A 14,178-nucleotide genomic window follows, 5' to 3' on the forward strand; every position below is an offset into this window, starting at 1 on the left:
TTTATATTGCACCTGAATTTCACCATTAGCACAGAGCCCCCTAAGGACACTGCTTCAGTACTGACACGTGAAAAGCCTGATTCCTACTGACTGGCCTCTAGCAACCCATTGCTGCCTAGCATCATGGGGGGGCATTGGTTCAGCAATGACTCAGACAAAAGCTGAAATGACAACGCTACTCACAGCACCAGGGTTTCCCCTAGAGGCCTTTTTGCCACATTCTGATTCAGCTTGACCCTACTTGGTGTGTGAGTGCTGATGAAATTATGGTTTGAGATGATACATTTTCCTGGGAAGTTCTCCAGATATTTGAAAGCATCCAGCATTCTCTATTCCAACAAGCAACTTCTCTGTGCATGGGATGGTTAAATTGGTCCAGTGAAGCCGGAGGGAGGGAATCATTCATTTCCTTCCCCTCCCCACTACCCTTAGAAGAACAAATGCTAAAATACAATGGAGTTTCTTAGAAACCTGATGAGAAAACCACTCCCTTTCCAGAATTCAGAAACACATGAGTCACAGGCTGGGAAGGATGGTGGGAAATTTCACACAGATGGGCATTTCATTTGATTGACAATACTGGTCAGCTAAAATATCACCTTAAAAACAATGCAGTAACATTTTTTTTTAAAAGAGGAAAACTGTTGGTTTTGCACCCTCATGCCAAGAATAGTAAAAGAGCCACTGCTCAAACTTAACTCAGATGAAGAACAAAATGTTTCAGGCCAAAAGGTGAAGGTTTCAGAAAGTTTGCAGTGTCTGGAAAGAACGAAGGAGTTATGATGGGAACAATTATGCAGCTTTGACTATAGCGGCTACGGCTGCTAGTAATGTCACCCAAATGCTCAATAAAAAAGTGACTTTACAGGAATAAACTTATGCCTCTGCTTCCTAGAAGCCAGGGCTTGGTTGTAATTCTAGGCCAGTATTTGCTTGAAAAATCAACAATATTAATATGGGTGGCTCTGGTTAAGATCAAATGAGCAGGTACTGAGGGCCAGATTTGTAAAGGTATTAAGGAGCTTAGAGATGCTGATAGGCACCTGCCTGGTATAATTTTCAAAAGCACCTAGCTCTCAGCTCCTCAAAAGGACAATAGGCACCTAAATCCCTTTGAGGATCTGGATGCAGCGGATACGTCTACACTGCAAGAAAACACACGCGGCTGACCCACATCAGCCGACTCCTGCGAGGAGGAGGGTCCCAGAGCCTGGGCTCCAGCCCGATCATCTACATTGAAATGTTATAGCCCTGCAGGCCGCAGTCAGCTGACACAGGCCAGCCACAGGTGTTTTATTGCAGTATAGACATAGCCTTAGTGATTTTGAAAATACCATACGGCATCTCTCTGCATCTTTAGGCACCTAAATGCCTTTGAAATTCTGGCCCCAAGAGACTTGAATCAGCAACAGACCTAGGCCTTGATCCTGCTAACACACGAGTGACTTTACGCGAGTGGCCCCCAGTGAGTTTGCAGGATCGGGCCGCAGTATCCATTCACGTCCCTGGATGTGGATAAGTAAAAGAAGAGCCAGCCAATGAGTCCTGACCATTAACATCTGCTTCCTGATGAAAGAGGGCAAAGCTTGGGTGTTTGTTGTTCCCCTCACCTGGCCTCTGTGGCTGCTTGGGAGTGATGGGCTTGGGAGGGGGGGCAGAAAGCTGCATCAATGTAACTGATGGAATGTCTGCATGTGAGTCAAATTTAACCCTGTGATCACTGGCATTTTCTAAATTGCCAAGAAAATGAATGCTTAGCAAAGATGGAGGGTGTGTGTGTGTGTTAGGTGTTAGACAGCTATATCTGCAACTGGTTAAAAGGACAATGTCAGGTGTCAGGTTAAGAATCAAATATTTTCTCCAAATTTCTCTCCCTGTAACACCTTTGATTACTCACAATGAAGTGATTGTTTTAAAAAGAAAAGCAAATGTAGATTTTGTTACACGCAACGTTTGTTCACCTTTGGTCTTTCATTCATAACTGGGAGAGTGAATCTAACTTAGTCAGTTTCCTGTTTGTTTCCAGTTTTTGTTTCCTTTTTCTGGCTCCAATGCACTAGCTCTATGCCATAGCGCTTGAGTTGCAAATGTGCACAGCGAGGCCAGAGGCTTAAATCCAAACAAGTCATTTATGAAACGATTTGTAAAACTGTTTATTTGTTCGTTCACGGTATTGTTAATGAAGTTTAGCTTTGGAGCCATATCTGCCTGTAGATGTCCCTTTAAGATGCTGTAATTTACTGGAATCACCTTGAAGCTCTGATTCTGTAGGCACCTGAGGGATTCAATGCATTTGCACTCTGAGATTTCCATTCCATCGTTTAACTGCCATGAAAACCCATGTGAAAGCAGCAGGAATCTGTTCTCTTATGTGCTTTAAAAAAAAAAAACCCATAATACCCTGTTTTTATTCAAGTAAATACTGGAGTTGCACAATACTGGCTACCTCTCCACAAAAGGAAATAGCTGTCCCATAAATAATGGAAGGTGGAGAGCATGTGGGAGGGTATAAAAGCAGGGAAGCAAATGGAGAAAGTTTTTCCCTGAGTGCTCCAAAAGCAACAGCATGCCGTCCAAAGAGTAAGGGCTTGTGCTACAGCAGCACAACTGCACATGTGGCGCTTCAGTGTAGACACGACCTACGCTGATAGGAGGGGTTCTCCCATTGGCATAATTAACCTTGCCAAGAGGTGGAGCTAGGCCGACGGAAGAATTCTGTTGACCTAGCGTTGTCTACACTGGTGGTTAGGTCAGCTTACTTATACCATTCAGGGGTGAGGATTTTCACATCTCTGAGGGTATGTCTACACTACGAAATTAGGTCGAATTTATAGAAGCCGGTTTTATAGAAATCGGTTGTATACAGCCGATTGTGTGTGTCCCCACATAAAATGCTCTAAGTGCTCTAGTCGGCAGACCGCGTGCACAGTACTGAGGCTAGCGTCGACTTCTGGAGCATTGCACTATGGGTAGCTATCCCACAGTTCCCGCAGTCTCCGCCGCCCATTGGAATTCTGGGTTGAGATCCCAATGCCTGAATGATGCAAAACAGTGTCGCGGGGGTTCTGGGTACATGTCGTCAGGCCCCTTCCCCCTCCGTCAGAGCAACAGCAGACAATAGATTCGCGCCTTTTTACCTGGGTTACCTGTGCAGACAACATACCACGGCAAGCATGGAGCCCGCTCAGATCAGCTCACCGTCACCATATGTCATCTGGGTGCCGGCAGATATGGTACTGCATTGCTACACAGCAGCAGCAGCTAACTGCCTTTTGGCAGTAGATGGTGCAGCATGAGTGATAGCCGTGGGGCTGGCAGCCGTAGGGCTGCATTGCACCAGCCCCTTGCCTTTTGGTGGAAGATGGTATATTACGATTGGTATCTGTTGTCATCATACTGCAGTGGCTGTCAATCATGGGCATCTGGGCAGACATGCTCAGTCCTATCGAACTGTCTTGATGATGATGGCTATCAGTCGTAGTATGCTATTTTCTGCCAATCGCCCATTATTTTCTGCTAAGCACCCAGAAGAGGCTGAGGGCGATCTGGGTGCTGGCAGACGGGCTGGCAGACGTGGGGCTACACAGCAGCAGCCCCTTGCCTTTTGGTAGAAGATGGACTGGTATCCATCGTCATCGTACTGCAGTGGCTATCAGTCATGCTGCACCGTCGGCTGCCAGCTTAAGATGTAAAAAAAAGATTTGTTCTGTATTCATTAGCTTCCCCCTCCCTCCATGAAATCAACGGCCTGCTAAACCCAGGGTTTTGAGTTCAATCTTTGGGGGGGGGCCATTCTGTGTGACAGTTGTTTGTGTTTCTCGCTGATGCACAGCCACCTTTCTTGATTTTAATTCCCTGTACCTGTACGCCATGTCGTCACTCGCCCGTCCCTCCCTCCTTCCCCTGGTCCGTCAGATATTAGTTTCGCACCTTTTTTCAGACCAGACGCCATAGCACTGGGATCATGGAGCCCGCTCAGATCACCGCGGCAATTATGAGCACTATGAACACCACGCGCATTGTCCTGGAGTATATGCAGAGCCAGGACATGCCAAAGCAAAACCAGGACCAGCCGAGGAGGCGATTGCAGCGCGGTGATGAGAGTGATGAGGAAATTGACATGGACATAGACCTCTCACAAGGCACAGGCCCCAGCAATGTGCAAATCATGGTGTTACTGGGGCAGGTTCATGCCGTGGAACGCCGATTCTGGGCCCGGGAAACAAGCACAGACTGGTGGGACCGCATCGTGCTGCAGGTGTGGGACGATTCCCAGTGGCTGCAAAACTTTCGCATGCGTAAGGGCACTTTCATGGAACTTTGTGACTTGTTTTCCCCTGCCCTGAAGTGCCAGAATAGCAGGATGAGAGCAGCCCTCACAGTTGAGAAGCGAGTGGCGATAGCCCTGTGGAAGCTTGCAACGCCAGACAGCTACCGGTCAGTTGGGAATCAATTTGGAGTGGGCAAATCTACTGTGGGGGCTGCTGTGATCCAAGTTGCCAGGGCAATCAAAGACCTGCTGATATCAAGGGTAGTGACTCTGGGAAACGTGCAGGCCATAGTGGATGGCTTTGGTGCAATGGGATTCCCAAACTGTGGTGGGACCATAGACGGAACCCATATCCCTATCTTGGCACCGGAGCACCAAGCCACCGAGTACATAAACCGCAAGGGGTACTTTTCAATACTGCTGCAAGCCCTGGTGGATCACAAGGGACGTTTCACCAACATCAACGTGGGATGGCTGGGAAAGGTACATGATGCTCGCGTCTTCAGGCACTCTGCTCTGTTTCGAAAGCTGGAGGAAGGGACTTTCTTCCCGGACCAGAAAGTAACCGTTGGGGATGTTGAAATGCCTATCGTGATCCTTGGGGACCCAGCATACCCCTTAATGCCATGGCTCATGAAACCATACACAGGCAGCCTGGACAGGAGTCAGGACCTGTTCAACTACAGCCTGAGCAAGTGCCGAATGGTGGTGGAATGTACATTTGGACATTTAAAAGCGCGCTGGTGCAGCTTACTGACTCACTCAGACCTCAGAGAAAAGAATATCCCCATTGTTATTGCTGCTTGCTGTGCGCTCCACAATATCTGTGAGAGTAAGGGGGGGACATTTATGGTGGGGTGGGAGGTTGAGGCAAATCGCCTGGCCGCTGATTACGCGCAGCCAGACACCAGGGCGGTTAGAGGAGCACAGCAGGGTGCGGTGCGCATCAGAGAAGCTTTGAAAACGAGTTTTGTGACTGGCCAGGCTACGGTGTGAAACTTCTGTTTGTTTCTCCTTGATGAACCCTCCGCCCCCCCCACCCAGTTCACTCTACTTCCCTGTAAACCAACCACCCCACCCTTCCCTCCCCACTTCGAGCGCCACTTGCAGAGGCAATAAAGTCATTGTTACTTCACATTCATGCATTCTTTATTAATTCATCACACAACTAGGGGGATAATTGCCAAGGTAGCCCGGGATGGGTGGGGGAGGAGGGAAGGAAAAGCACACACTGCAGTTTAAAACTTTAACTCTTATTGAAGGCCAGCCTTCTGATGCTCGGGCAATCATCTGGGGTGGAGTGACTGGGTGGCCGGAGGCCCCGCACCGTGTTCTTGGGCGTCTGGGTGAGGAGGCTATGGAACTTGGGGAGGAGGACTGTTGGTTACACAGGGGCTGTAGCGGCGGTCTCTGCTCCTGCTGCCTTTCCTGCAGCTCAACCATACGCTGGAGCATATCAGTTTGATGCTCCAGCAGCCGGAGCATCGACTCTTGCCTTCTGTCTGCAAGCTGACGCCACCTATCATCTTCAGCCCGCAACTTGCTCTGTTCATCCCGCGATTCAGCCCGCCACCTCTCCTCTCCTTCATATTGTGCTTTTCTGTAGTCTGACATTGACTGCCTCCACGCATTCTGCTGTGCTCTGTCAGCGTGGGAGGACATCTGGAGCTCCGTGAACATATCGTCCCGCATCCTCCATTTTCTCTTTCTAATCTTCACTAGCCTCTGTGAAGGAGAAACATTTGCAGCTGGTGGAGGACAAGGGAGAGGTGGTTAAAAAAGACACATTTTAGAGAGCAATGGGTACACTCTTTCACGTTAAATTTTGCTGTTCATATTACACAGCACATGTGCTTTCGTTACAAGGTCGCATTTTTCCTCTTATAGTGAGGGCCTGCCGGTTTGGTGTGAGAGATCACTCACGCAGTGCCAGGCAACAGATTTCAGCTTGCAGGCAGCCATGGTAAGCCACAGTCTTTTGGCTTTTTTAACCTTCTTAACATGTGGGAATGGTTTCAAACAGCAGCGCCCTCATTTCCCATATCAAGCATGAATTGGGTTGGCCATTTAAAATGGGTTTGCAATGTAAAAGGAGGGGCTGTGGTTTCTGGGTTAACATGCAGCACAAACCCAACTAACCCCCCTCCTCCCCACACACCCAATTCTCTGGGATGATCACTTCACCCCTCCCCCCACCGCGTGGCTAACAGCGGGGAACATTTCTGTTCAGCAGAGCAGGAACGGGTACCTCTGAATGTCCCCTTAATAAAATCGCCCCATTTCAACCAGGTGACCGTGAATGATATCACTCTCCTGAGGATAACAAAGAGCGATAAGGAATGGAAGTTGTCTGCATGCCAGCAAACACCGGGACCATACGCTACAATGCTTTGTTATGCAATGATTCCAGACTACGTGCTACTGGCCTGGAGTGGTAAAGTGTCCTACCATGGCGGATGGGATAAGGCAGCCCTCCCCAGAAACCTTTTGCAAAGGCTTTGGGAGTACATGAAGGAGAGCTTTCTGGAGATGTCCCTGGAGGATTTCTGCTCCGTCCCCATACAAGTTAACAGACTTTTCCAGTAGCTGTACTGGCCGCGTTTGCCAGGGCAAATTAATCATTAATCATTAAACACGCTTGCTTTTAAACCATGTGTAATATTTACAAAGGTACACTCACCAGAGGTCCCCTGTGTGCCCTTAGGGTCTGGGAGCACGCCTTGGGTGAGTTCGGGGGTTACTGGTTCCAGGTCCAGGGTGATAAACATATCCTGGCTGTTGGGGAAACCGGTTTCTCCGCTTCCTTGCTGCTGTGAGCTATCTACATTACCTCCACCCTCATCTTCCTCATACCCCGAACCCGCTTCCCTGTGTGTTTCTCCAGTGAGGGAGTCATAGCACACGGTTGGGGTAGTGGTGGCTGCACCCCCTAGAATGGCATGCAGCTCCGTGTAGAAGCGGCAAGTTTGCGGCTCTGCCCCGGACCTTCCGTTTGCTTCTCTGGCTTTGTGGTAGGTTTGCCGTAGCTCCTTAATTTTCATGCGGCACTGCTGTGCGCCCCGGTTATGGCCTCTGTCCTTCATGGCCTTGGAGACCTTTTCTAGTATTTTGCCATTTCGTTTACTGCTTCGGAGTTCAGCTAGCACTGATTCATCTCCCCATATGGCGAGCAGATCCCGTACCCCCGTTCAGTCCATGATGGAGCTCTTTTGCGATTCTGGGACTCCATCACGGTTACCTGTGCTGATGAGCTCTGCATGGTCACCTGTGCTCCCCACGCTGAGCAAACAGGAAATGAAATTCAAACGTTCGCGGGCCTTTTCCTGTCTACCTGGTCAGTGCATCTGAGTTGACAGTGCTGTCCAGAGCGGTCACAATGAAGCACTGTGGGATAGCTCCCGGAGGCCAATAACATCGAATTCCGTCCACACTGCCCCAATTCCGACCCGCTAAGGCCAATTTTATCGCTAATCCCCTCGTGGGAGGTGGAGTAAAGAAACCGGTTTAAAGGGCCCTTTAAGTCGAAAGAAAGGGTTTCGTTGTGTGAACGTGTCCAGGCTTAATTCGATTTAACGCTGCTAAAGTCGACCTAAACTCGTAGTGTAGATCAGGCCTGAGTGACGTAGATAAGCCACCTTAATTTTCTAGTGTAGACCAGGCCTAACAGAGATTTGGAGAGGGGCAGATAGGAGCTGAGATGCACACACACACACACACATATACACATGCCCACACACATGGACATACACATATTCACACACCCTCATGCACACATAGAGCAAGTTAAGGAGAGGATCACATGCCTTATGCCATACACTATAACTTAGCTATAATTATTCATGGCTGTGCTACATGTCTGTGGAAACATGTGTAAAGTTTGTCAGGGGGTGGGTATGGGAAGGTGTGTACAGCTTGTCAGGGGGTGGGGGTGGGAAGGTGGGTGCAGCATGTCAGGGGATGGGGATGGGAAGATGTGTACAGCATGTCAGGGCGTGGAGGAGGAACGTGGGTACAGCATGTCAGGGGGCGGGGGTGGGAACATGGGTGCAGCTTGTCAGGGGGTGGGAACGTGGGTACACCATATCAGGGCGTGGGGGAGGAACGTGGGTACAGCTTGTCAGGGGATGGGGGTGGGAACGTGGGTGCAGCTTGTCAGGGGATGGGGGTGGGAAGGTAGGTGCAGCATGTCAAGGGGTGGAAAAATGTGTACAGCGTGTCAGGGCGTGGGAACATGGGTACAGCATGTCAGGGCGTGTGGGAGGAACGTGGGTACAGCATGTCAGGGGGCGGGGGTGGGAATGTGGGTGCAGCTTGTCAGGGGGTGGGAACGTGGGTACACCATGTCAGGGCGTGGGGGTGGAAAGATGTGTACAGCATGTCAGGGTGTGGGAACATGGGTACAGCATGTCAGGGCGTGGGGGAGGAACGTGGGTACAGCATGTCAGGGGGCGGGGGTGGGAACGTGGGTGCAGCTTGTCAGGGGGTGGGGGTGGGAACGTGGGTGCAGCTTGTCAGGGGATGGGGGTGGAAAGGTAGGTGCAGCATGTCAGGGTGGGGGTGGGAACGTGGGTACAGCATGTCAGGGGGCGGGAGTGGGAACGTGGGTGCAACATGTCGGGGGCTGGGGGTGGGAACGTGGGTACAGCTTGTCAGGGGATGGGGGTGGGAATGTGGGTGCAGCATGTCAGGGGATGGGGGTGGGAATGTAGGTACAGCATGTCAGGGGGTGGGGTGTTTGTAGGCCGGGGAAGGGAGTTCAGGTTTAGTTTCCTCACATGCTGGGTAGGCCCCAGGTTGCTGAATGTTGTTTTGTTTTTCCCCACTCTTGGCTCCTAAGGAAAGATATAGAGGATGATATAAATAGGCCTTGGGACTAGAATAAACACTTGCTTCCAATTCAGTTGGGATGATTGATCAGCTCATCCATGGCTCCACTTAGCTCCTCCAATGGCAACTCTTCCCAACTCTCACAGGACATGACAGCCTGAGCCCCATGGTAGCCAGTTCCAGGCAAGATGGGAGTTTAGCGCTGAAAGAATACCCGATATAAAAAGTGCTTGGAGCTGGATCGGTGGTTTAGTCACCTTACAACCTCACCGCCGTAGCTTAATGGAGACAAAAGCTGAGGCACATCAGAAGGAGAGGAAGTAACAGGACAGGCAAATCCAGTTGTTTGTTAACTGAGATGGAGGAGGAGGAAGACAAGGCTACAGCCTGTAGCTGTGATTGTAAGATGAATCCCAGAGATGATTTCCATATGCCAACAAAACAAGGCCTTCGTCAGCGGGGGCTGTATCCTATAGAAGAACCCCTGCACTGCCTAAAGCTGGGGCTGGATGTGTTCTCAGTGCCGGAGGCCAGTCAGGAGCCTGAACGGCAGATTTCATACTGTGGTCATTTTAACACAGTGGAAGGGAAAGGTTATTTTAGCAGGGAATTTCAGTAATGATGTTGGGAAAGATTAGTGCACGGACCGGGCTTTGGAAGTTCCCATGGGAAGGGGGGAGGGAACAGGCAGCAGAACAGACAACGTTTCCCAGATGAAAAAGGGCTTGCTTTAAAATGCTCCGAGTCTGGCCTCATGAGTCAGAGCAGAGTCCAATATAACCCCAAGAATGTGTCTGACATCGGGCCAGTGAATCAGTTCCACTGGAATGATGTGGCTGGAAAAGTACATTTCAGGTCAAGTGCGCTGAGCCAAGTACCAGGCGTTTGGCTTTGGCAGCATCTGGCTGAGAGAATCTTGGCCTCCTCCGGTGGCGTTTCGGTTAGGATGCAGCAGAGATAACTCCTGCAGTGACACCGACCTTCCTTCCCTTTGACTGGGTGTTTACAATCTGCGAAGCTGTAACTTGGAGAGTGACTATGACCCTGAGCATCACCACTGGCAGCAGACTGGGGGGCCCTGTGTGAAATTAGTGTCAATGAGCCCCACCCAAGCCCCCAAACACAAACCCCCACAAGACAGGGGGCAAGGTAGGAGCTGACCCCGCATCCACCTCTGAATTATTTCACTTGACTTTGCATCGAGGTCTGAATTTTGCAGCTCAGAATTATGCACCTCTGGGCCCCTGCTCCCTCAGAGCTGCTTCACAGCTGCTATATCAGCCCCAGAGCAACGGGTGCGCCCAGTCCTGCAAAGATGTTTGCTGGTGGATCTGAGAAGCTGAGGATCCACTGGCCAGGACCCCAGCCCTGCCTCCAGAGCCCTGGGCATTGTCACAGAGATCATGGGTCCTTCACACAGGGATGGCCTTTCGAACCCCTGGAACAGTATGGGGACCCAGCCTAACTTGTGATGGTGGGGGCATGGCTGCCCAGCTTTCCTTCAGACCACCACAAGCCACCTCTCAGCTAGGGGCCAGTGGCTGTGCTGGCTCCTCTGTTGAGTAACCACTGGAGCCTCTCGGCCACAAGCAGGGCAGCTCAATAGCGTGCGAGGCAGTGTGGTCTAGTGAGCTATGCACAAGAGTGGAAACAAAGGCCTCCAACAGGCTGATCCCAGCTCTGCCACTGACTCTCTCTTTGTCCTTAGCTAAGTCACTTCACCTCTCTGCTGTGCTTTCTCCTGTTTACAATGGGGATTATACTCCTATTGGCAGCTCTGTGAAATGGGGGACAGAAATTGGATAAGTTTGGGGCAGGCAGGCAAGAAATTATTTCCCAGATCCAGGGGATAATGCCAAGACTGTCTCTGCAGGAGCTGGCCAGGTGGCCTGTGTTCCCTTCTTGCTCTCTTTGTTGGGGGTGGACAGACAGTAGGAGCAGCCTTATTCTCAGGAGGGGGGTGAGTTTGGGGGGGGTTGGATTTCAAACTCCCCAAAGTTGGGGGGCGGGGGATTGGATCCAGAGCTTTGACTCAGGCCCATCTTTACACAAAGCTTTGTCTAGATCTTTCCATCCAAGGATACCAAAGTGCTTTCGAAACGTTAAATCTCACACAGCAGGAGAGGGGCCAAGATTAGAATCTTGAACCCAACTCTCCTCTGAACTGTGGCGTCTTTGGACAGGGCAGAAGGATTCAGTTTGAATCGCCAGATCTGAATCGCCCCTGGGTCCTACTGCTGCCTGGGCCTTTAATTGCTATAGGGCTGAACAGCTCAAGGGGTAGGCTTTGCCTCTAGGCCACTGCTTCAAACACAGCTCAGTAGTGACCAAAAGTTATCATTGTCTGTGGTCTGCTGTTGGCCAATGTATAATTATTTGGGCGGGTCTCTGTGCAGTGCCCCACAGACAAGCGTCCACATCACAAAACCCACTCGCAATTGGCACCAGCTGACGGTCTCAACAGAGAGGCCAAGCACTGAATGTGCCATAGAGACTGAACTCTCTGCTTGCCCCCAGGTCAGGACTGAGGCATGCTGGCAGAGGACATTGTTGGGGAAGTTTGCCCAGGGCTGTCAGCCTATTCCTAAATTCACAGCCTTTCTGGCAAGATCTCCGTTTGCATCTGTCTACTTCCATGTCCCCTGTTTTCTTTTCATGATGAGAATTATGTCTCTCTCTTCATGTTCATCTTCCCTCTATCTGTTCGGCTGGCCAATTAACTTCTCTACAGGCCAAATGGTATCTGTGCAGTTTATCTCTTGGAAAACAAGTTTCAGGCCAAATCTGCGCTGGGAAAAGTTAAAGTAATTGCAGAAAACTATTCTGAAAAAGATCCAGCAGCAAAGAAGACAAATAAATAGGGACCAGATTCAACATTCAAGTCAAGCTCACCGCACAAAGATGCTCTCATTCAAAGTGTTCAAATCTGAGGCTGTGTTGTTAAAAAAACACCCTGGAGTTTAAACGGTCTTGGCTCCAAGCTCTCCAAAGCAGAGTCTCCCTGCAATGAGGGTTACTTTCTCACTTGAAAACATGTTGAAAGCTCACTCCTCTTTACTTCAAGGCTTCAGTGCAGTAAGTCCAAGGTATTTATATGCACACACGTGTATGCACTTTAACTGAGTACATTCAACAGTATTGAAAAGGTAGCTGATTTCCAGTGGAGAAAAAAAACTAGAGTACATTTTAAACCTGTGGAACTCAGTGCTGCAGGATATCTTTGAAGTTAAAGCTTGTTACATTTTAAAGAAAAAAGAATTAGACTGGAGTCTAGTCCTGAAGCCAGGTCTACATTCAAGTTCTGTTGACCCAGCTAGGTCAATGGAAGAATTCTTCCACTGATCTAGCTGACGCCTCTTGGGGATGTGGATTGACTACGTCGCCAGGAAAACCCCTCTCATAGCTGTAGTAAGTGGCTACAGTGAAGCGCTGCGCTAGCACAGCTGCAGCTCTACGGCAGTGCTGCTGTAGCATGTAAAGGGTGAACTCACCCTGTGCTACAGTCATGGTTTATTTCCTCTGAGCGTACCCAGAAATAGAGAAACAGAGATCTCTGGCCCCAGTGCTTTGACTCATTTGCAAGTGGTTCAAAGTAATGCTTTAATTATCTATGTGTGTTAATTATGGTGAGGGGTCTAGACCTCTGGACGGGCACCAGAGAAATCAAAATAAATAAATAAATAATCAGCAGCGATCTGCTTACTTGCCAAATGTAACCTCTGAGCTGGTCATTTATGTTCTGAATTTGATCCCATTTTTCAGCTTCTTAGAAATAACCGGACATCTTTGATTCCCACCGTTTTAACTCTCTCTCTTCCTTCGTTGTTAAATTCTGAGGTGGCAACTTCTTTCTGACTTAGGTGCAGTTCATGAGGACTACCAGCATGCAGGGGTACTGGACCAATGTGTATAGTGGGGGTGCTGAGAGATATTGAACCAAACTGTAAACCCTCTATGTAATGGAAACCTCTTCAAGTCAGGGGGTGTGGTAGCACTCCTCGTTCCAGCACCTATGCCAGCGGGGGTGGCTGGGAGAAGTGCTTGGCTGAGGCAGACTAGGAGGCCTAGGTGCAATAATCCTTGAATGACACTTCTGCTCTCTACCAGCCTGGAGAGAGGGTGTTCCAAGGAGGCGCAACGCATCCCCCAGCTAGATCTGCCCACTGGATTTACAGGAAAATCTTATGGCATTCAACAAGGACGACACTAGCATGGCTCCATAGAACTCTAACAGGACTCTATAGAAATGACTGAACTTATGCAAAAGGAGATCCTTTCCCCAGGGTTCTCTAAACCATCAGGCAGAGTTCTCTACCATGGATAGAATGCTACAGGGCGATTCAAAACAGCTATAGGAAGGTCCCCATTTTCTGGTACATCCAATAGGACGTTTCCCCAAATGATCTGGCTCCATCTGAACTGGAACTAGAAAACAGTCGCCTTCCAGATTGGGATCCAAAACCATAGGGGCGATTCAGATCTGGCGATTCAAACTGAATCCTTCTGCCCTGTCCAAAGACGCCACAGTTCAGAGGAGAGTTGGGTTCGAGATTCTAATCTTGGCCCCTCTCCTGCTGTGTGAGATTTAACGTTTCGAAAGCACTTTGGTATCCTCAGATGGAAAGATCTAGACAAAGCTTTGTGTAAAGACGGGCCTGAGTCAAAGCTCTGGATCCAATCCCCCCCCCCCTCCCAACTTTGGGGAGTTTGAAATCCAACCCCCCCCCCCCAACTCTCCCCCCTCCACCTTTCAGTTCAGACTCATTTCCATAACTGTTTATTCTGACTGAAGGGCATGCTTTTAGTTACATTATTTTAAAGTCCTCTCTTGCGCCCGTCTGGAAGTAAGTAGTGAAGTGAACATTGTAATGAGCCCCATATCTCTGCTTGTGCTGGGGGGGTCCTGTTTAACATGCTCAGATGGGATATCAGGCAAGACGACAGCTAACCCTGTAACAGCCAGCCCTGCCTAGCCTGGATCTGTTTTAATTCAAGGAGCCACAGTGCAGATCAAAGTGTTCCAAGGTTTTGCTTAACCATACTGAAGTATTCTCATATGACGCTAGTCTGCTGTCAGCAAT

The 14,178-nt window shown here is 49.6% G+C and overlaps 1 protein-coding gene across 2 annotated transcripts in view; it reads right to left on the reverse strand.

The window, feature by feature from the left end:
- Window positions 1-5,405: 5,405 nt before the first annotated feature.
- LOC135975344 (uncharacterized) overlaps window positions 5,406-14,178 on the reverse strand; it is a 54,867-nt gene continuing 46,094 nt past the window's right edge. Inside the window, exons 1-2 of one of the 2 annotated variants that reach the window (XM_065565969.1) lie at window positions 6,951-8,780; window positions 5,406-6,018 (exon numbers count right to left, since the gene is read on the reverse strand). In XM_065565969.1, coding sequence (XP_065422041.1) covers window positions 5,423-6,018; window positions 6,951-7,353 — 999 coding nt within the window. In that variant the 5' untranslated portion in view covers window positions 7,354-8,780 and the 3' untranslated portion in view covers window positions 5,406-5,422. Of the gene's footprint in view, window positions 6,019-6,950; window positions 8,781-14,178 lie in introns of those variants that run through there. The other variant, XR_010592276.1, reaches the window with a different exon arrangement.

Source organism: Chrysemys picta, chromosome 13 (assembly GCF_011386835.1).
Source record: "Chrysemys picta bellii isolate R12L10 chromosome 13, ASM1138683v2, whole genome shotgun sequence".
NCBI classification, from domain to species: domain Eukaryota; kingdom Metazoa; phylum Chordata; order Testudines; family Emydidae; genus Chrysemys; species Chrysemys picta.